Genomic DNA, 21,627 nt, shown 5'->3' with positions numbered 1-21,627 from the left:
AGAGTGGTTTCTACAGCATTATAAAAAACTTGTCATTCGACGTCTTCATGAAGACCTACAAAAAATTTAACATTTTTTCCTATGATGCATTCATGCACACAAGTTAATAACGTCACAATTTGAATGGTGTCTTTTTAAAGACATCATGCAATGTCTATTGAAAAATTATCAGATAATCCAAACGTCTTCTATGATGTATTATAGTGATGAATCTAAATGAAATAATAATTTTTAAATCTCATTATATGAGAAAATCAATTGTTCAAATACATTATGTAAGAAAAATTGTCATATAAACTCTTGTTTTCTTTCTAAAATATTTTTCAACGGGTATATTTACGATCATCATGAATCGAGTAATTAAATTAAATTAAATATAGTAAATAGTTATTCAGTACCCTATGTCCAAGCCTACCTAGGCTATAGTCCCCTATGGTAAAATAGTTATTCAGTCCTCCATTTATTATTTAGTTTTCTTGGCCATTCAATTATTATATATTTTAAATCATACTTAATGTTATATTTTTGTTATGTTTTGGTCATTAATTTTTAAAAGATTAACGGTGATGTTGACATATTATCATAAGATAATGTTACGTCATAATTAAAAAATAATTAAAAAATGACATATCAACACCATTCTTAATTTTTTTAACTGTAAGTGATCAAAATAAAACCAAATCGTAAGGTCGACTATGATTTGAAAAAATAATAGTTTAGTGACCAAAATATGTCTGAATTATGTTAAGAAAATTATATTAGTCTAATTAATATATTATATATAATAATAATAATAAAATCCACATATATATATATATATATATAATTGTGTATAAAATTATTTCTTTATATCAATGGGTTAATTTAAGGGGTAAGTAGTTAAATATCGCTTAAACAGGTTATGAGTTCGAGTCTTTGTGTATGTAGAAAATTCTCATTGGGAGATTCATATACCAAAACTAGTTGTGTGACACGAATCGCTCCGGATTAATCAGTACGAAACCCTAAAACCGAAAGGATAACAAAAAAAATTCTCTTTATCATTTTAACATCGAGAAAAGATAAGTATATGAAGTATGAAATTAAAGATTATTCATGGTTGTGGAATCTAAAATTTGGATATCCAGAAGTAAACATCATCAATGTCGACCAGTCAAGTGTGAGCGTTGAATCGAATCGAGTTACAAAATTTTGAGTTATTTGAGTTGACGAGTCCCGTTTTATAACTCGGAGTTGAGTTGAAATTTTTTGAGTCAATTCGAGTCAAATTTTTGAGTTTATTTAAATTTTATTGTAAATATTTACAATATTATGACATTATTTCATTCCAATTTAAATGGTGTTTTATAACCATATACAGTTCATATATATTTTTTCGTATTATTTTTCCTATTTAACTTACATATACCATACAAAATCGAGGGACTTGACTTAAACTTCGACTCTAACTTGAAAATTAATCCACTAATTACTAAAAATTTTGAGTTATTCGAGTTATATTTTACAACTCGATTTAAACATAAAATTTTTCGAGACGAATTTATGAAATTACAACTCGAAATCAATTCGAGTTAAATTTTTTCAAGTCAAGTCAAGTAAAAAAAAATCGGTTTTTCGAGTAGAGCCTTCCCTTAAGCTGATATCAAAAGCAAAGATTGTGAATGGAAAATCAACCTTTCAAATCAGTTATTTGAAGCTTGCATCAAAAGAAAATAATACAAACAAAATTTTGAAGTTGCATGTGAAAAATTTATTGTTTCTTTCTCTTTACGTCACATACCATAGTTTTTCATGGCAGATTACCTGTTGATTCGATTCGGTATACTTAATTCGTTTAGTTAAAATGTTATACATAGTCTTCCAAGTTCAAACAATGGTCAAACGACAACCATTTCTACATTAAAAGCCTAATAAACAACCTTTTGCCTATCAATGCCCAGAGGAAAACTCTGACATCTTTCTTGATTCAAACCGATGTTATCATTTTCATCAGAGAAACTTACAGCAACCTAGTGGACATCGAAAGTAAACACGAGTTAAAACAGAACTTAAACGAGCGGCCCTAAAGTTTATAAAGGGTTTCAAAGAAGATGAATGTACATGATTTACGTTCAACCTTTGCATTCATTGCATTTTGTGCTCTCTCTATTTTCAACTCTCTCGGATCAAGTTGGTTGGCTCACTCAAGACATACTTCTGTAGTTCATACTTGGCACCTGTAAAAAAGAGTTGGAAAAGTTAGGATAAACTTCAAGCTGGAAAATGTGGTGCTTGCTAAGTTATATATTTTCAAGGAGGTTGAATAGTAGAGGTACTGAAGGCGGCTCAAAAGGTTAATCATTTATCGATGTTTGATTCAACAAAGTAGATTTACCTCTTTCATCGTAGCAAACAGTTAAATCAGCAGATTGCACTATGACCCCTGCACTGTCCACAATAGCTTGAGCAAGAGTTAAATCAGCTTCGGCAGCAGCTCGAAGTGCATCCCAGATCTCTAGTGTCAACGAAGTTGACAATTACGATCCAAATCCATGATAAGAAAAGCAAACTAATTACATTATGCAGAATAAAAGTAAAAATGCTTTACCAGAAGTAGAAGGTTATTAAGAAAACCATACTTGTTGAATTCACTTTCAATCATATAGTTCTAATGTTTCAATTCCACGGTAAAACTTCATAGCATTTTAGCAAAGAACCCAGATTTCTTGTTGAGAAAAGAAATCGACAACATACAGCATGTGATATTTACTCCTAATTGTTCTTAAAATGGTTTTATTGTTTGAAGTTTCTTACTTGGTTCTCTCTATTCTTCTCCATTGCATTTAAACTCCCCTAAGTTTCTCCCCTTCTTTTCTTTGATTTCTTTTAAAATCATATCCTATTTCTGTATTTTCCTCCCTTGGAAGACATTCATCCATCTTGCAATCATACTACCATAGTCAACAATTAGAATCTAAACTGCTGTCACTAGGTACTGAGAGTTCGTACTTAGTCTACTGATTTTCAAAATAACATTGTAAGCTTTCAGTAAGACCTGGTTTTGATTAAAGTGTAACCAAAAAGTCTGTTTTCCTAAAACACCAGTGGCATAAGAGTTATAAACTATGTCATCTTTCACTCGGTTTAACTTACTCTGCCTGCGTATTTAACTGGGAAGGGAATTGACACTGCTATCAGAATCTCCTAAATACCAATGTTTAGTTTGACAATCACATACCCGGGGAACCTTCGAATGAGACCTTGAGTTCCCATTAATAACTCTACTTTCATCAATCAACACTAAAACAAGTTATCTTTAATGTATAGTTAAACCCTCTCAGAATTCATGTTATAACGGACTGGTTTGTATTCCAAGATCGGTCTAAATTTCCAAAATCACAAGATTTTCAGCTGTTCATTCACATCTTTGTCTCGGTTTTCCTTTTATTTTCCTTCTGGGATATAAAAATTGAAAGTAGCCTGATTAGTGAAAGGGTTGGCCTGCGCAGTCTATACTTTTCAGTTTCAGTTGATTCCCATGCTTTCTTAAGGAATATTTCAGATAATCCAAGCTCTTAACGTTACATATGGGGGACGAGGAGCTTAACGGATGTACAAGAATACACATCACTGCATGAATCCAAGTATCTAAGTTATGATTTTATATTTACAATCCCGGGTCTGACTTCAGAACCAACTTGAAAGGACATAACTCAATTCAGTCTAATTCAGTTTTCCATAAAAACAGATCCCCACATGACTAGCTAAGCATATTGGTGGGTTAGTTGCCTTTATAAGATCATTCACTCAGTGCTTCAGCATTTTCTGAGTTTCCCCAGACTCATTATGTAAAAAAGAAAAGTTTTCTCTATTTGGTCAACTCAAGATCAACAAAATTTCTTCTCACTTACAAAATTGATAATCATGGATAGATACTCGTAATCTTATGCATAGAACCTAACAGTTGATTTCTAGTAACAGAATCATTAGTGGTTCTATGTTATAGGTAGCAATTACCTTTCCTTCCACCATAATGAGGTGCGGTGTCCCAAAACTCTTCACGCATCTGCACAAGTTGAGACTTCGTTATCGGCTGAGGATGTTTCCAAGGTTTTGGCTTCCGGATCTTTTTCACATTCCCTATTGGATCCAAAAGAGTTCACTGTGTCATTTACTACACATAAGCTTCAAATGCAAATCTAGAAGAGTGAGTTCAGATTGCATGTTTACCAGGAAGAATTAGTTAATTAGTTAACAGATGGTAACAAGAAACTAACCACCAAGATACACAAGCACTACTTGTTTTGAAGATAGCATGCTCGGAGCTCAGACTACAAGGATAAAATTTTCCCACATGATATGAATCCGGAGCTTAATTCATCGGATTCATATAGCCACCATTAAGAGGCGGAATTCAGCAAGTTCGAGATTAGAATCCAATACCTACAATCCCTTCTCCTCACCCCAAACTGAGACCTTCTTCGGACCGAGGCAAAGTTTCCTATATGATTATGAATTATGCTAAGCTGATCCACCGATATACATATTACGATAACACGAATGAAAATATAATTAAATATAGCCCATGTCATGTAGCGAAGGCCTTTTACCCCTCCTTATTCTTCTTCCTCTTTTTGTTGCATAATTTGATAATTGATCTCCAAATTTACATATATTGAATCTCAATACAAAAGCAAAATGGCAGAGTAATAAACAAATTAACAATTCAGTTTCTTGCAACTCCAAAATGCCATATTTCTTTATTTTAGAGCTGAATGGAAAACATTAGAAAATTCAGAACAGCTGGGAAACAAATTTAGTTCTAATAGCAAGCTAATGATCAAACATTCCAATAATCATCTCAAATTTAACGACTCTCAGACCCATTTTTCTTTTCCTTTTTTTTTTCTGAAACAAAAATAAACAAGTAGATGAAATTCAAGCGGCAGCCTTTTAGCTGCTTAGAAAATATCAGAAACTTTTACCAGTTAATCTAGAATTTGACTAGTTTAGCTCAATGTTTTCTCGAGCTCAAACAATTCACAGATGTTGTCATTGTTCTTTAAGCTTCCAACTTTCCCAACGATTTTCGTAGCAACCAAACAAGAAAAAAGGACCAAAGCAAACAAAGTCAAAAAGCCTCACCGTCTCCTTTGGCCGGCGTCGATCCCGCACATCCCATTCTGCTTTTCTTCTAAAACCCCAAACCAAAACCCAAAAAAGGAAATTTCTGTTTCTTTTTCAAAGCAAGTTCTTGTTCATTGAAATTTGATTGAAGTCAAAGTTTGTTATGAGAAGAGAGAAAAGGAGAAGAAATGTGTTCCGGTGATAAAAAAAGGCAGCTGTTTTCCGGTGAGTTGAATTAAAGGAGAAATTTGATTGATGATTGAATAAATAATTATGTAATAAATGGAGAAAATATATAATAATAATCGTGAATCGATTAAGAGTGGTGGCTGGCTGTCATGTTCCTTCTTCGTGACTATTTTTCGTTTTTTCTTTTATTAATATTTTTTTTTAACTTTTTCTTGGGCTTCCAATCATTTATTTTATCCTTTTAAGTTTCAACTTTACAAATCAAATCCATTTAGCTTTAATTTCTAACAATTAAGTCCTCAAAACTTTTTTACTCTTTTTTATCACGCTTAAATGTATAGGAAGCCCTCAAATTATATTTATTCTTTTAATTATGTATTTATATATTTAAACTATAATTCATAACTACAAATCTTAGAATTATATAAATTTTATCTAAAAAGAATAAATATGTAGAATAGAAAAAGATATCTCATAAAAGTAAGGATAAAGTATAGTAATGGTCACTGAACTTTTCTGAAGATTTCATTCAGGTCCCCCAACTTTTAAAACTTTCAATATAATCCCCCAACATTTAGTCCGTTTATAATATGGTCCCTCAACATTTAGTCCATTTACAATATGGTCCCCGACGTAACTGTTGGGAGACTATATTACAAACGGACTAAATGTTGGGAGATTGTATTGCAAGTTTTAAAAGTTGGGGGACCTAAATGAAAGCTTTAGAAAAAATCAGTGACCATTACAATACTTTACCCTAAAAAATTAATCACATAATTGAGATTTTATTTTATATTTTAACCACAAAATATATTATATTATGTTACCTTGGGGAACTGCAATATTGTTTCTTGATTTTCTGACCCAAAACAATATTAAAGTTAGAAGCAGGAGGAGACCTCCACCTCCAGACAGTCCTCCAATCAGAACATTCCTTTTAGTTCTATTTCCTGCGCATAATACAATTCAATAATTCATGTTAATAATATTAATTCTTAACTGATTCGATTAAATAATATAAATCCGAGTGGACAGACAACTGGTTTTGTATCAATCGGTCAATTGATTAGACCGATCCGATCTAGTTTTACTGGTTCTGAGGAAGGGCCTAAGTTCAACGGTGTAGTTAGCAGGGAAGAAGGGGGAGTCTGAGTATCTTAGGAAACAACCCGTGTCAACTGCTCGACCATCTGAATCAGGCGGACATCTTTGAATGTTGTCCAAAGCCACTTCCAAGCATGCCTTGCACCCAGTCTCGTCGATGGTTTCCATGCAGTGCGCCACCCCGTACGCTGTTACATTGCCGTTTACACCAACCATGCCACTTCCTCGTTGCTCGTGGCGAAGAACGAATCGATCCTCGGCGTCGCCCTTACAAGATTCCCTAATAGCCTTCCCACTGTTGTTTCGAAAATAGTATGCTGCGATGCTGAGCGGTTCCCGCAATTCCCAAGGTGTCCCTCTTGTGTGCTTTGCTGGTAGAACATGTTGCTCTCGTACCTCAACGAAAATGAAAAGCACGCATAAATATGGATGATTCTTTCAAGGTTTAGTCTAAGTGGTTCATGACTTTATGTAACCATCGAATATACATGCATATATTAATATATGATGGTATTTAAACATGTAAGTGTAGCTAAAAGAAAGCAAATTTACACCTGAGGAAGCAACCGTCGTAGATGATACGGGCACCGTTAGCGGCGGAGCAGCTTCGGATTTGCGACGAAGGAGTAGTGAAGCAAGAGATACAGTCTCGTCTAGACATGTAATTCCTGCACTGCACCATGGCGTAGACCGGGTCCGAACCCGTTGCTTCTTGAGCCACCGCGAAGTACATGCCGTTCTCTAACTGCCCTCGGAGCTCCGTCAACGTTCTGTTTAGGTTTCTCGAGAAATCGGAAAAGCTAGTCACGTTGAATCGACTGCACCCTTGGTTGAGCAGATAGGTCTGTGGATCGGAAGCAGCCATTTCCAGCAGCCACCACATTACTGTCAAGGAAATGCAAATTCTAAGCTGCTCCATAGCTCTCTAATCTGGAATTGAACCTTGAATACTTTTTTTCATGTTGTTGTCGCTAAAACAAAGATGGAAGAATATTTGACATCTGAAACATATAAATAATGGAATTTTATACAAAATAATATAAACTGTATATATAAATTAATAAATGAAAATAATAAAAAGGTAGGAATATGATACCGGTATACAAACAAGTAATCAGGGAGGAAAACCAGGTTAATTACATGAGATATTTGGAGAGAATAGTCAATTTTGACTGAAATCATTGGTTGTCCTCGTGTCACCTATCTGGACAAATCTTTTAAATTTATTTTCATCATAGATAAATAAATTAAAACGAATTGTCAAGATAAGAACAACTTTTCAATTTAGAATAGTAAGTTTCAGACAAATTGATCCACCACTCAATGATGTTGAGAGTGAACTTTGATATGATTATAATCGTCTTCAAGTTAAATCCAAACAATTTCTCGAAATAAAAAAGAGAGTTAACATTTGTTCAAGTCAACTCATAGTAAATGGTAACTTTTGGAACGTTCTTAATACAATTCATTAATTAATTAAGGAAAGAAGTGTTCTTTGTTAGATATTTTATATATATACCTAATTTGATTCATGTCAAATTAGATTAATTTAATAAAATAAAATAAATTAAGTTTTAATAATTAAATAAAATATGAAGGGTAAAGTATAGTAATGGTCATTGAACTTTTCTAAAGCTTTCATTTCGGTCCCTCAACTTTTAAAACTTGCAATATAATCCCCCAACATTTAGTCTGTTTGCAATATGGTCCCTCAACATTTAGTCCGTTTACAATATGGTCCCCAACGTAACTGTTGGGGGACCATATTGCAAACGGACTAAATGTTGAGGGATCATATTGCAAGTTTTAAAAGTTAGGGGACCTAAAAGAAGGCTTTAGAAAAGTTCAGTGACCATTACTATATTTTACCCTAAAAGTAATTTAGAAAAAAAAGCATAGTTTTGTGTCATTGGTGTGTCGCTCATACATTTTCTTTTTCGTCTTTATTGATAGGCGATGGCGTCAATTTTAATATTACTTACCGACAACCGATGCTCTTTATTATCTTTTTCTTTTCTATATCATATATTTATTTTCTTTTGTTTTTATATTTTCAATAAATTTGTCTGTGTTGTACGTTTTTATCTATTTTTATAACACGTTTTCTTATGCTATTTAGTATTTTTTTCGGTTCTTTGACCCTTTTTAGTAATCTTTTTTTCCTAAGAGTGGATTTGACATCGTCACATTTGACTAATATGGCGCGGCGCTTATCTGATATCTTATTGATCTTTCTTACTTTGGATTCTCAGATTGGATTTGGATATCCAATTTGCGTTCGTGAATAGTTTTTTTTTAAGTCACTCAAGTTTGCTTTTGCGGTTTGTCGATGGTCTTTCAATAGCTTGATCATTTTTGTGGTTTGTTTGCTGTTGCGATCAAATCTGTTTTTAATTATCTTTGTTTGATTTTATTGGTTAGATTTAATTTTTTCTTGTATGGTCCTTATGTGATATTAAGTTATTAGTTTTGTTTCAATGATTATATTAAATCTTTTTAATTATGTGCTTAATTTATGCTTTTGATTATAAATCTTTATTATAATTTGAGATATTTTCTATTTCGAATAAAATTAGTTATTTCTATAAAAAAATATGTATAGTGCATGTCAAAAATATACATTTATACAAGCATAAATCAAGCGACAATGATGATTAGTGTATTAGTTTTATTTTTAATCATTCAATAAATATATGTTTCAAAAGATTATATTTAAATACTTAAATTTCAATAAACTTTTCAAATTTCTCGTTGTTTAGATATATGAGATTTTTAAGTATTTAAATATAACATTTTAAACATATATTTATTGAATAATTGAATATAAAACTAATATATGTCTCGTCGTCATTACTTAAATCATATAATTATATCTTTAACACATACTCACTCTGCATATTTCTTTATTTTTTTTATAAACTTTGTATAGATTTTTTATATTAATTATTTTATGATATTTGAGTAAAAAATCTATAATAAAGGTACAATACATTTACGTGTATCAGATTTCTTAACAAAAACGTCCAAATTAGGGATTATAAATATAATATCCCAAAATGAATGAACGTGCCAAGTACTACAATACTTCCCTTTGACAAATTTGACAGTTATCCCGGTCAAACTTGCCGCCTCCCTATCCACGTCACTCTCACAGTCCACGCGTCTTATCCTCATTCGCTCGACGTCGTGTGTGTATTTAAACAACAATAACGGAGCCGTTCACGGAACCATCCTTAAAACCCCGCCAGCACAGTTTCACGGAGCCTGCATTTCCAGTGCGTATGGTTAGTCTTATTTCTGTTCATAGACCTTTGTTGTTGTTGTTGATGATGACCAGTTCATATTTTTTGCTTCACTTTGTTTTCTGTTAGCTTTATTAATGATATTTTACTCGTGATTTGTTTGTTCTTTTAAAGATCTAATTTTGCTGATGGATATTGATTAGGGTCTTCTGTGTATAGTGGAATTTTTTTTTCTGTTTTTTTAATATTTTTATTGTAAATTTCAATGAAAATTGGAAGGTTTTTGCTAGTTTAAGGATTAGTTGTTTTAAGGAAATGAGGATTTGAAGCAATTTTCTGAGTTTAGATCCCTTCCAGTACTTTCCAAATCTGTAGTTTATTCCCGTGCATCTGTTTGGAATTTAGGGCCAGTTAAAAGTGGAACCTTTAGATCGTTTGATACCGCTTGTTTAGGTGAAGTTTTTTATGAGCTCATTGAAGATTTTTGGTTGGAAACTATTGGAGAGGAGCAACTCCTTTAATTTAGTTGAGGATTTTGGAGCTTCTTGCTCATACAGCTATCTGATGTATGCTTGTTTATGGAATTTCTGTTTTGATGTTCATTTCAACTGTGAAACTGCTGTGTCTGTCAAATAAAATTGAAAGGGGCAATTTGTTTTTTTTATGGATACGAGAATGAGTAATCAAAAAGGAGTTTTTATGTATATTAAAAGTTTTGTCAACGGTATTTGAATCTCTCTCTTCATTTCCCGAATAGAATAAAATTTGCTGGTGTGTAGTGTTTTACCTCTCCATTGTTTCTTGTTAGATACTGTTCTACTTTGAGATGTTTGACAGTATTGTTCTGTTTTAACTAATATATGTTTTTCTCTTTTACAGTTGGATAAAACAAGATGGGGAGTGGATTTAGAGTGCTTCATCTTGTACGACCCTTTCTTTCATTCCTGCCTGAAGTTCAGAGTGCTGACAGGAAAGTTCCCTTCCGAGAGAAGGTCATATACACCGTGATCTCTCTTTTCATTTTCTTGGTTTGTAGCCAGCTCCCACTGTATGGCATACATTCTACAACTGGTGCTGATCCATTCTATTGGATGCGTGTTATTCTCGCTTCAAGTCGTGGGACTGTCATGGAACTTGGAATCACTCCCATTGTGACGTCTGGACTGGTGATGCAACTTCTGGCTGGTTCAAAAATCATTGAAGTGGACAACAATGTCCGTGAAGATCGTGCCCTTTTGTAAGTATCTATTAAGGGCGTGAACATTATTTCTATTTTTTTATATTATTCAGGTAACTATTGTCACCGAATGAAGATTGATTACTTTTTTGTTGGCTCTCTGTTGCTCAATATTTGATGGCTTCATGAGTGCCATTAGACTTTTAAGGTTATTGGTTGACAGAATCAGAAACTTTGCTGATGATAGCAGCTTGATTCTTGCCCTTCAGGGTTGTGCTTTAAAATGATGTTATGATAAGTCTCGTGGAGCATGTAATATTTTCTCCATGCAGGAGAGCTTCTTTTGGTGTGCATCATGTGCATTACTCATGCATGCACCTGTGTTCATGCTTTACCTCTATGAGGTTTTGCTAAGCAGTCAGGTTGCTTTTTTATTTTCCTTATGATGCAAATTGCTTCTTTAGTGTCCAAGATGTATAATTATGTATGATGAGTACTTTTTCTTTCTAGAAATGGTGCGCAAAAATTGTTGGGTATCTTGATAGCCATTGGCGAGGCAGTTGCCTATGTTCTCTCTGGGATGTATGGTACTGTTGGCCAACTTGGAGTTGGAAATGCCATTCTCATCATCCTTCAGCTTTGCTTTGCTGCTATCATTGTCATGTGTCTGGATGAACTTCTTCAGAAAGGATATGGTCTGGGTTCTGGAATTTCCCTTTTCATTGCAACAAACATCTGGTGAGCATTTGTTGTGTTTGACTCTTATCTTTGCTTTCTTAACCTACTAAAAAAAAAGTTCCCCAAGGATTCTTATGGTTTTACTACTGATATTATGTAGCTGAGTGCTGTTCCATGGTGAAATCATTGGTAGAATTACAACTGTTAACACTCTAAAGAGATTTGATTGATATGCAGTGAAAACATAATCTGGAAGGCATTTAGCCCCACTACAATTAACTCTGGAAGAGGTGCCGAGTTTGAAGGAGCCGTTATTGCATTTGTCCATAATCTTTTAACTAAAGATAACAAGATTCGTGCTCTCAGAGAAGCCTTTTATCGACAGAATCTTCCAAATGTGACAAATCTGCTTGCTACAGTCTTGATTTTTCTAATCGTTATCTACTTCCAAGGGTTCCGAGTGGTTTTGCCTGTGAGGTCAAAGAATGCCCGTGGACAGCAGGGATCATATCCTATCAAGCTCTTCTACACCTCTAACATGCCCATCATTCTACATTCCGCTCTTGTTACAAATCTTTACTTCATCTCTCAGGTACTGGAGTTTACTTTGTATACATACGACTGTCTATGTCTGTTGCTTTTTAATATGATGCATCTAATCATGTATCCCTCTGCAGTTACTGTACAGAAGGTACAGTGGAAACTTCTTTGTGAATCTCTTGGGCAAGTGGAAGGAATCTGAATATTCAAATGGTCAATCCATTCCTGTTGGTGGCCTTGCATATTATATCACCGCACCATCAAGGTGATTTGAGCCTTTACTATTTTCAAAATATATAGTATATCTTTTCCAGCATGGTCTCTAGTGCTAACACTTCAGTTAGGTTAATAACTTTATAATTTGGGAATCTTCCTTATCAACGTATGCTGACTCTTCTTGCTATATTATCTTGCAGCTTAGCTGATATAGCGGCCAATCCTTTTCATGCGTTGTTCTATCTCGTGTTTATGTTGTCAGCATGTGCACTGTTCTCAAAAACTTGGATCGAAGTCTCAGGGTCATCTGCTAGAGATGTTGCCAAGCAGCTCAGGGTATTTGATCTACCCTGAAAATCCATCTTTAGATTTACTTTGTTTCTGTACACTTGCTTTTGTGTTTTCACTTTATAATTGTAAGTTTTAGTTTTAACTTTGAGCTCAAAACTTGGAGTAACCTTTTTTTGCAGAAACAGAAAGCATAATTTACGTACTTTTTTAATTTGTTGAAACACTATAATTATAATTATAGCTGGCGCGGAATCTGTACTTGGATGAGTGCACTTTCTTTTAATGAAATAATGTGGTAAGTTTTTCCTTGAGCTTCTAAGGTTTAAGCCATCATACCAAAGTTGACTTCGCAGTCCCTGCCTGGGATGATTGAGTACACTAGGAACTAGGAAGATGAGTATGCTATGCATGTAGTTCATCAGTTGAGGTACCATTACTCTTCGTTTAGCGTTTGATGAATCATTTTTTGTCTGCTATTTCGCAGGAACAACAAATGGTTATGCCTGGCCATCGCGAGGCAAGCTTACAGAAAGAGCTGAACCGTTACATTCCCACAGCTGCTGCGTTCGGAGGCATGTGCATCGGTGCACTCACAGTTCTGGCAGACCTTATGGGAGCAATTGGATCAGGAACCGGCATACTTCTTGCGGTCACAATCATTTATCAATATTTTGAGACTTTCGAGAAGGAGAAGGCCAGTGAGCTTGGCTTCTTTGGATTGTGAGCTTAGGCTTTGACTGAAGGAATAGTAGCATATATACCTTGCAACAGAATTTTCTTTACTTTGTATTGTTACTGCAGTAATTTCAGAGGTAGTTCAAAGATAATAGTAAAACTAAAGACGTCTGTTTAATGCTTGTTTCGGTCGAGACTTGAGCATGTTTTGCACTTGGGAATTTACATGCATGCACTTAGTGGGTTTTCGACCATAATTTCACTGTACCAACATTTATATCGTGCTGTTGGTGAATGTACAAAATAATCCTTCAGATATTTTAAAATAAAGATACAAATCAATAAAACAAAATTTTAACCATTTAAAAATGAAATTCATTAACAATTATACATCAGTTATAGGAAAGTTAATGGGTGGGTTTTGTGGGATCCGTATCACTTCACAACTAAGTGGATGCAAATACATACATTTTATGAATGGTGGGTATACATTTTATGATTGGGTAAGTGACAAATCCGTATCTATTCAAAGATAAATTTTAATCTTTTGATAATGAGCTCATACCCATGTCATCTATGGTGCTCAAACTCAGGTCTTCAAGAAATAAAAACAGTTCCTTTACCATGGAGGCTAATTGGTTCGTGCAAAAAAAATGATCTCAATGATTAAGGGAATGATCGTTATCCCCATAGATATCGGATTCGAGTACTACCGACTATAGACTATTTAAATGTTTATTGTTTGATATAAAGACTATATAAAATAGATAGTACCACTTGCAATCGGCCTAAATAAATAAAAAGAAACCCTATATAAAGACTTTATTCCTTTCAAATCATAAGTTATAACTATTTTCTACTCTATCTTTATATATCTTCAAATAAAATAAAAATAATAAAAATTACAGCAAAGTAAATCAAAGTTTGATATTCCCTCTAAACTTTTTAATTAATAAGAATTGAAAATATACAAAAAGCTCAAGTAATATTTTAAATATTTTTAGGCTTTCATTTTTTTTAAATAAAGAAAATTTCTTATTAATTTGTTCAGTACTTTAAGAGTTTTTCTTTTAAATTGAGTGTCAAACTCTATTATTGTAATTTTATTTCTTTTTTTAAATAATTAAAAAAATGTTATAGATTTACATTCACCCCACAAAATCACATAAATCTATGTGATTTCGTAGACAAAATTTCTTACGATAATTACCTCCCGAAATAAAATATATAATTCTCTTACTACTAAACATTTAAGTATATCATCTAAAAAGTTTGTTTTATCCTTTCATTCCCAAAAAAAAAAGTGGTTAGTTTTTGTTTGATCTTTATATAATTATCCTTTTTGTTAAAGTTGTCACATCATTAATCTAACGGGGATGATGATAAAGTGACTATTTTGTTACAAATCGATAATGTTAGTAATCATTTTGTTATAAATAAATAACATTAGTGATCGATTTGTTACTTTTGAAATTTTAGTGAGAAAAATGAAAACTTACTCAAACATTAGTGACCATTAGTATAGTTTACCCAGATTTTAGTAATAATAATTATTAATACAAAAATAAGTGGCCAAATTACGCCTAAAAAATGTTTGAGTGTCTAAAGGATTTTCGTTAAAAATATGTGCTTAACGTTTTCTCAGATATATTTTTATGTGCCTACTGTTATATTTTTTAAATTTTTTAATAATAAAAATATAATTTTTTTTAAAAAAAAGCTTAATTTATTTATTAAAAACCCCAATTTTCTTTTACCAAAATTATAAAAAACCCTAAAAAAAAACTAAAATTTCCCATTTCAACCTATTACCAACCATTGTAGGCCATCTCTGGCCATCATCATCATCGTTGAACGGTTGGATTTTGATCGAAATTGCGATGGTTCGAATAGTGGTGGTGATGTGACTTATGGCCATCGAAATCGATCGAAATCAACGAAGAACGGTGACGATCCGACGAACCTTTAAACGCTTCTCCACAACAAATAGTGATAGATTACGACGAAAGTCCAACGGGGTTTTCATTGAGGGTCGATGTCAGTACTAATAACGGTGGCGGTGACAGTCACAACTGGTTGACCGAAGGCTATGGAAGAGGGAAGTTGGAAGGGAGAAGGGGAGGGGATGAGCTGTTGTTTGTTTTTTTTAAATAAATTCTCAAATTTATCAAAACAGGATACGTATTGCTTAACGAAGATTTTTAATACGGATAACGGTCGAACACCTAAAAATGTAAGGTTGAAAACATTGAACATCTATTTTTAGCGAAAAAATCTTTAAATACTAAAACATTTTTGAGACATAATTTTGGCATTCAGTCATAACTTGGTAAATAAGGAAGTGGAGTACCCAAGTAATGGTATCCAAGTTCTTTTATCATAGTTCAAACCTAGAAGAAGAAAGGGCATCAAATCCCGCTCCCTCAGGTACCTTTTCTATTCTCGCACCGCTTCTCACAGCCATTGCTTGTACCTCAGCAAACTCATAAGAAGCTAGTATCGGACTTCTTCCTCAAAGTTTAGGCTTTTCTTCTCGGTGTCGTACCTGCTCTTTCTTCTCAACTTTTTTTGCTCGACTTTCCTATTAGGGACTTAGCCGGATATAACACATATGCCTCATCGATAATAAAAGAACTTAGGGACTTTCCCGAATAGAAGTCATATCCCTTTGCCGAAGACGTTCTAACCCTTGGGCTCACTGGGACTAATAGGCCTGTACCAGCCGATGTTTAGGGTTCTAGCTCAACAACAGGAAGAACTATGATGTCTGTTCCAGGGTCTACTTAGAGTGAAGAAGGACTTTACTCTTTTTCTAGGGTGAAAGACTGGTTTGATAAAGCCAGGGTCCGTAAGTATTGGTTTTATGAAATAAAATCAGGGGACTCATAGAAAGCTCTAAAAGTAGGCACCCAACCCTAACTTAGATGCTTATGTGAGATAAACTATTGTTAATATGTCACAGCAGAGAGTTGAACATGATATTCTTGACCTGATCCTCCTTCTCAAGCTTTTTCTCTGAGAACATTTAGTGACTTGGGCCTGTTTCAATGAAAGAAAGCCCACAAAAGGGCAAGCCTACCCATCATCAAAGCAAGCCCAAATGCTTGAATGACCTCATTGTCATAGAAGACCTTTCCTTACTAATCAATATAGTTGCAGGTTCTATACATAAAGATTTGCAGCACCTATTCAAAAGCTAGGGAATCAGCTTGCAAGGAAAATCTGGATTGAAGGTCACTCAACAACAACTAAGATCTCTACTGGCTAGAGGCAATGCATCTCGAGTGAGACAGAGCAATTAATCAATCGTTGAATCCCTTTCTTTCTTTGCTCGCATTCTCTCCTTGCCTGCCATCTCGGATGAAATAGTACGAAGCCTCCCTCCCTAGCCCCGTCTCTCTTTTCTTAGCCGGGGCTTTGCTCATTTTTTGGTGAGAGGCAAGCAAAAATGGATTGTATAAAGGCGGGAATTCTATCTCACATATCGCGCATTTGTCTGAATGATGAACCGATGGCATTTGACGACCAACCACATGCAACTCTCATGGGCCAACAATAGCTCCCATTTTAGCTAAAGTCGATGGATTATAATATTCCATAGGCAAATTAGGAAGCCAGATCCAAGCTATGAGTTTTTTGAAACTATCATCGACAAGATTAAATTAGGTGACCATTGTCGAACTGTTAAATAATGTCCCCCAATTATCCAAGGACCTTCTTCAAGCACATGCTTATAATCCTCCTCATATTTATGAAACATAAAATACATGTGTAAAACATAATTTATTTCGAGACTAATGAAACTAATAATATAAATAATTATTGTTTTTTTTAAACGTAAATGCTTAGCCCTCGGCACTGTGAGACCAAACTTCTCGGTCATGTCGATCTCATTAGGCAACATTGCATCGGGCAACTCCCAATCGAAGCAATGGACTAACTGAGCTATAATTAAACGCATTGTGGTTAGTCCTAATTGCATTGCAGGGCATCCTCTTCGGCCAGCTCCAAAAGGGATGAATTGGAAATCATGTCCTCTAAGGTCTATGCTGCTATCCTCGAATCTCTCTGGAAAGAACTCTTCTGTATTGTCCGACCATACTTTGCGGTCTCGCCCCATCGACCAAGCATTCACCATGATTCGCGACTTCTTCGGTATGAAATAACCATTAACGGTGATATCTTCCGTCGACTCATGTGGAATTAATAAGGGTGCCACCGGATGCAAACTCAAACTCTCTTTGATGACCATATCCAAGTAAGTAAGTTTAGGTAGATCCGACTCTTCGACCCTTCGATTCCTTCCGTAAACTAATTAAAAAATTAGTGGCCGGAACACCAACCAACAACAAAAGTGGCAGACATGCATGATGTGAGTAACGTGAATGTCCGAACCGGTTTAGTTCTTCGTGGGATTGCGAATATTTTAACTCAAATGTGAGATATTTTCCTCAAATAAAAAATATTTTTTTAAAAGATGTTTTGAAATTAAAATGATAAATATTAAAAGGTTCTTTTAATCAAAACAATAATTTTGTAAATTGTTTAATTACTTGATTCTCATTAATGTTTCATTAGGTTAAAAAATTCAAATTATTCACAATTAGGATAATTTATTTAATGAAAATAACTGTTCCGTAAACTCCCACCGGGTCCGGCACCAAACTTACTTTTATTTAATGAAAAAATTGATTTAAATAAAAGTAAGCTAATTAATAAATCAATTTTTTTAATTTTAAAATGCACAAAACGATAAACTTGGAATTCCAATTTAGTAAGACAAATTTATACTTTCCGTAAGATCTTACGTGCGAAAATGCACTATTTCTTTGCATAAAATAAGGGTCCACTCAAAGACCAAATCTAGATTATCAATGGTAAAGAAATAATCGGTTAGTTTAATAGAATGAAACATAAATTTCTACGTAAATTTAAAGATTCGAATCCTGACAATTATAAATGGAGTAAATTAAATTAAGAGTATTACTCTTACCTTTATATTTTTTATCCAAATTAATTTATTAATAAATTAAATATCGATGATTATAACAAAAGCTAATTATTAGATAAGTGTCCAATCAAAAACCCAACTTAGATAATGAGTGGTGGTAAAAAACGAACCATTAGATAAGGGTCCAATCAAAGACCCAACTTAGATAATGAGTGACGGTAAACAACTAACCATTAGATAAGGGTCTAATCAAAGACCCAACTTAGATTATGAGCGGTGGTAAAGAACTAACCATTAGATAAGGGTCCAATCAAAGACTGCATTTGTGTACGAGTATTGGGAGAAAAATATATGATAGGATTTTTCTTGTTATGGAAATACAGGTGAAACTTTTAAAGATTTACGGAATGTAAATTTGTAATCCCTTTAATCGTCTTAGATGTTCGACCAAATTTTAGAAATTGTGCTATTAAAAGTTCATAAATACGTAGTCAACGGTTATAAAGAATAGTTTGTAAAATAGATAAACAACCATTAATAAATTCTTAAATAAATAATGAGATTTCATAATTATAAAGTAATGCAAGCTAAAATGAATAGTACAAAGTCTCAAAATAAATATCTCAAAAGTCTAAAGAAAAAGTCTCAATATAAAATAAAAGTCCGGTGAAAATGTATTGTGTATAATAAAATATGTTGCTAGTCGATCCTTCAAGTATCAAAACATTCGAACGTTCAAGAAAATTTGAAAGTAAGGAAATTAAAGAATGAGCTGTAAGGAAATTAAAAGATGAACTACGAGGCTTAGTGTGTCCTTTAAGTACGGGTCAAACACACAAAATATAACATACAATTAATTCACGGTATACAATACTTTAGAAATGACATTTTCATACAACATCAAATATAACATGTATGCAATACAAACCACTCTCTCATCTACATCGTCGTACGTTTATTCGGTAATTGGATATTACCATTCTACGAGGATGCACTAACCTGTAAATCGGTAATTGAATTTACCATCCGCTAAGGATAAACCAGTCTATAAATCGGTAATTAGAATTTATCATCCTTTAAAGATGAACCAACCTATTATTTGGTAATTGTAAACCAATAATTCTTACCCTTCACAAACTCTGCTCAATATATGATGTGTGTCATTACAGTAAATACCGTAAATCATACATAGTCATATTTCGATTCGGTGCACGATAAATGCACACATCGATAAATACGATAAATAAGATAACATATTTTTGATAATGAAGCACCCAATATACATAAACACACTCAATCATAAAAGAATGTAGCACAAGATGGGAAACACACTCAACCACGGTTGCTGCCAGCGTGTTGTTTCTGTCCCATTGTGACTTGCAGTAAGCTTGGTGAACTTTTGTTGGAAAAATTTGATAATTTTAGATCTTTGAATGAGAAATTGATCTAAACGTTGTTTATGAAAATTTAGAACCAATTGTTGGTTCGTAAATGTGCAGACATGAACGATGTGGGTAACGTGAGATATTTTCCTCAAATAGAAAATATTTTTTTTCAAAAGATGTTTTTAAATTAAAAGGATAAATATTAGAAGGTTCCTTTAATCAAAATAGTAATTTTGGAAATTGCTTAATTATTTGATTCTCATTAATGTTTCATTAGGTCAACAAATTTCAATTGTTCACAATGTGAACTCCCTATAAATACCGTGTTAACCTACTAGGTTAAACACAATTCAAAAACCAATTCAAATGAATTCCTTTCTCTAGTTTTTGGTGATAGGCGAAGACAATAAATAGTTCGTGATCTCGGTAGTTGTGCTAGTGTGCGTTGATCATCTCGTTGTTGTATCCTGAGAGACATACGGCCAAAGATCTCAAGCACCAAGGAGTGGCCGAAAATCTGTCTTAAGTAAACTGCGTAATTGCAGGTCTCAACTTATTACAATTCATATATTTTTTGTTTTCTATTCATATTATTTAATAGAATATTTTTCATGTTATTAATTGTGTTTATTTTATTCTTGTTTCACGTACTCACAAATTTTGCGATGAGATTCTACCGAGGTGTTGATCCTCTGTTGCCGCAAATTGTTGAATCACCATGGAAAGACTTACGAATATATTTCTTGGTTGTATTTGATTTTGTCGCTACATTTCATTTTGGTTTTAAGTATTATTTCGTTCGTTGTATTGTCTCGGATTGTTATAATTATAACAACTTTTTTAGTCTTATCTACTCATTTGCTTCTGGGAGTATTACTGTATTTTCCCCATCTAATTGAGCAGGATGTTCGTTTTTGGAGTTCTATAACTCCTTGATTGTGTTATTTGCCATTTTGCAGGAACAACAAATGGTTATGTCTTGCCATCGTGAGGCAAGCTTATAGAAAGAGCTGAACCTTAACATTTTAGCACTTCATTAAATGTTGCTCTGCCTGTTCTCTCTCCCTTTGAACTACCCTGCATGACCATTTCCCTCCTAATACATATAAGCAATACACACGTATAAATAGAGATGAATATAAGATTTTATATCAAGAAATAAATTATAAAACTTTAGAAAACGAAGTCTAATACCTGTTGTAAATCTTCAGAATTGGTTGAGCATGTTTCGCAAGGGAATTTACATGCATGCACCAAGTGTGTTTTTGTCACTGATGTTTGTGAACTTTTGCGTGTGGGATTTTACATGCGTATAGATGATGAGAGTTTATTGCAATCGCCATTGGTGTGTATTTATTTGGTACATGCATGCATTATTTACATTTTTGTTCAACAATGACATCAATTTGCCCACCTGTCCACATGCAGGACCCTTTTTTTCAACCATATATAGTTCCCCTGTACCAACATTTATATCGCGCTTTAGGCGACGCTGAATGTTCAAACTAGTCCTTAAGATGTTTTAAAATAAAATAAAGATATAAATCAATAAAATAAATTTACAATCATTTAAAAATGAAATTCATTAGCAGTTAATTTGTACATGAATTATAGGTGTTTTTACCCAAAAATCACTCAAACATTCAATAATTACATGTCAGACATTCATTGACCAAATTTTACCGATCTAACACCCATTTGTTGACATGGACAGAAGCCGCGAATCACCATCCACATCTTCCCTGGTTTTTCGTCCGAGTTGGCGCCACGCGTGCAAAGAGTGGATCACCATCAGCGCCTTCGCGGGGAAAACTGACACGCGACAGAAGGCACGAATCACCATCCTGAAAGCTCAACGACTCACCCATCCCCTATAAATACCTTCGAATGCAAACACCAAATCACACCAAAATTACTTTCACATTCTTCCTTATATCAAGTTAAGTTCTTAGAAGTTAAAATTATTTATTATTATATTTATTTATATTTAATTATTTGACCAAAATTTTTTGTATTAGTGATTTTGTTTTATTTTGTACTAATATAAAATGGAAGGCGAAATCAAATATCGAG

The 21,627-nt window shown here is 33.6% G+C and overlaps 3 protein-coding genes across 4 annotated transcripts; 1 reads left to right on the top strand and 2 right to left on the bottom strand.

Moving 5' to 3' along the window:
- Positions 1–1,912: 1,912 nt before the first annotated feature.
- Positions 1,913–5,364, bottom strand: LOC120155441 (ubiquitin domain-containing protein 1-like). Its single transcript, XM_039166994.1, has 4 exons — positions 5,125–5,364; positions 3,997–4,119; positions 2,375–2,494; positions 1,913–2,216 (listed from the first exon to the last, which is right to left on the bottom strand). Exons 1-4 carry the CDS (start codon positions 5,159–5,161, stop codon positions 2,152–2,154), a joined length of 345 nt encoding a protein of 114 aa, XP_039022925.1. The 5' UTR covers positions 5,162–5,364; the 3' UTR covers positions 1,913–2,151.
- A 768-nt stretch (positions 5,365–6,132) lies between these two features.
- LOC120155440 (cysteine-rich repeat secretory protein 55-like) lies at positions 6,133–7,383 on the bottom strand. The gene is made up of 3 exons (XM_039166993.1): positions 6,954–7,383; positions 6,387–6,795; positions 6,133–6,245 (listed from the first exon to the last, which is right to left on the bottom strand). The coding sequence occupies exons 1-2, from the start codon at positions 7,316–7,318 to the stop codon at positions 6,603–6,605; spliced, it is 558 nt and encodes a 185-aa protein (XP_039022924.1). The 5' UTR covers positions 7,319–7,383; the 3' UTR covers positions 6,133–6,245; positions 6,387–6,602.
- A 2,195-nt stretch (positions 7,384–9,578) lies between these two features.
- LOC120155468 (protein transport protein Sec61 subunit alpha-like) lies at positions 9,579–20,573 on the top strand. Of its 2 annotated transcripts, none has more exons than XM_039167022.1 (7): positions 9,579–9,683; positions 10,521–10,878; positions 11,329–11,556; positions 11,734–12,088; positions 12,174–12,301; positions 12,453–12,588; positions 20,514–20,573. In XM_039167022.1, exons 2-7 carry the CDS (start codon positions 10,535–10,537, stop codon positions 20,556–20,558), a joined length of 1,236 nt encoding a protein of 411 aa, XP_039022953.1. In that variant the 5' UTR covers positions 9,579–9,683; positions 10,521–10,534; the 3' UTR covers positions 20,559–20,573. The 2 variants fall into 2 exon arrangements, with proteins under 2 accessions (XP_039022953.1, XP_039022952.1); XM_039167021.1 differs by lacking the exon at positions 20,514–20,573 and adding an exon at positions 13,028–13,364.
- The last annotated feature ends 1,054 nt before the right edge of the window (positions 20,574–21,627 follow it).

Source organism: Hibiscus syriacus, unplaced genomic scaffold (genome assembly GCF_006381635.1).
Source record: "Hibiscus syriacus cultivar Baekdansim isolate YM2019G1 unplaced genomic scaffold, ASM638163v2 tig00111191_pilon, whole genome shotgun sequence".
In the NCBI taxonomy this organism is placed as follows: Eukaryota; Viridiplantae; Streptophyta; class Magnoliopsida; order Malvales; family Malvaceae; genus Hibiscus; species Hibiscus syriacus.
This window is presented reverse-complemented; position numbering and strand designations above follow the sequence as displayed.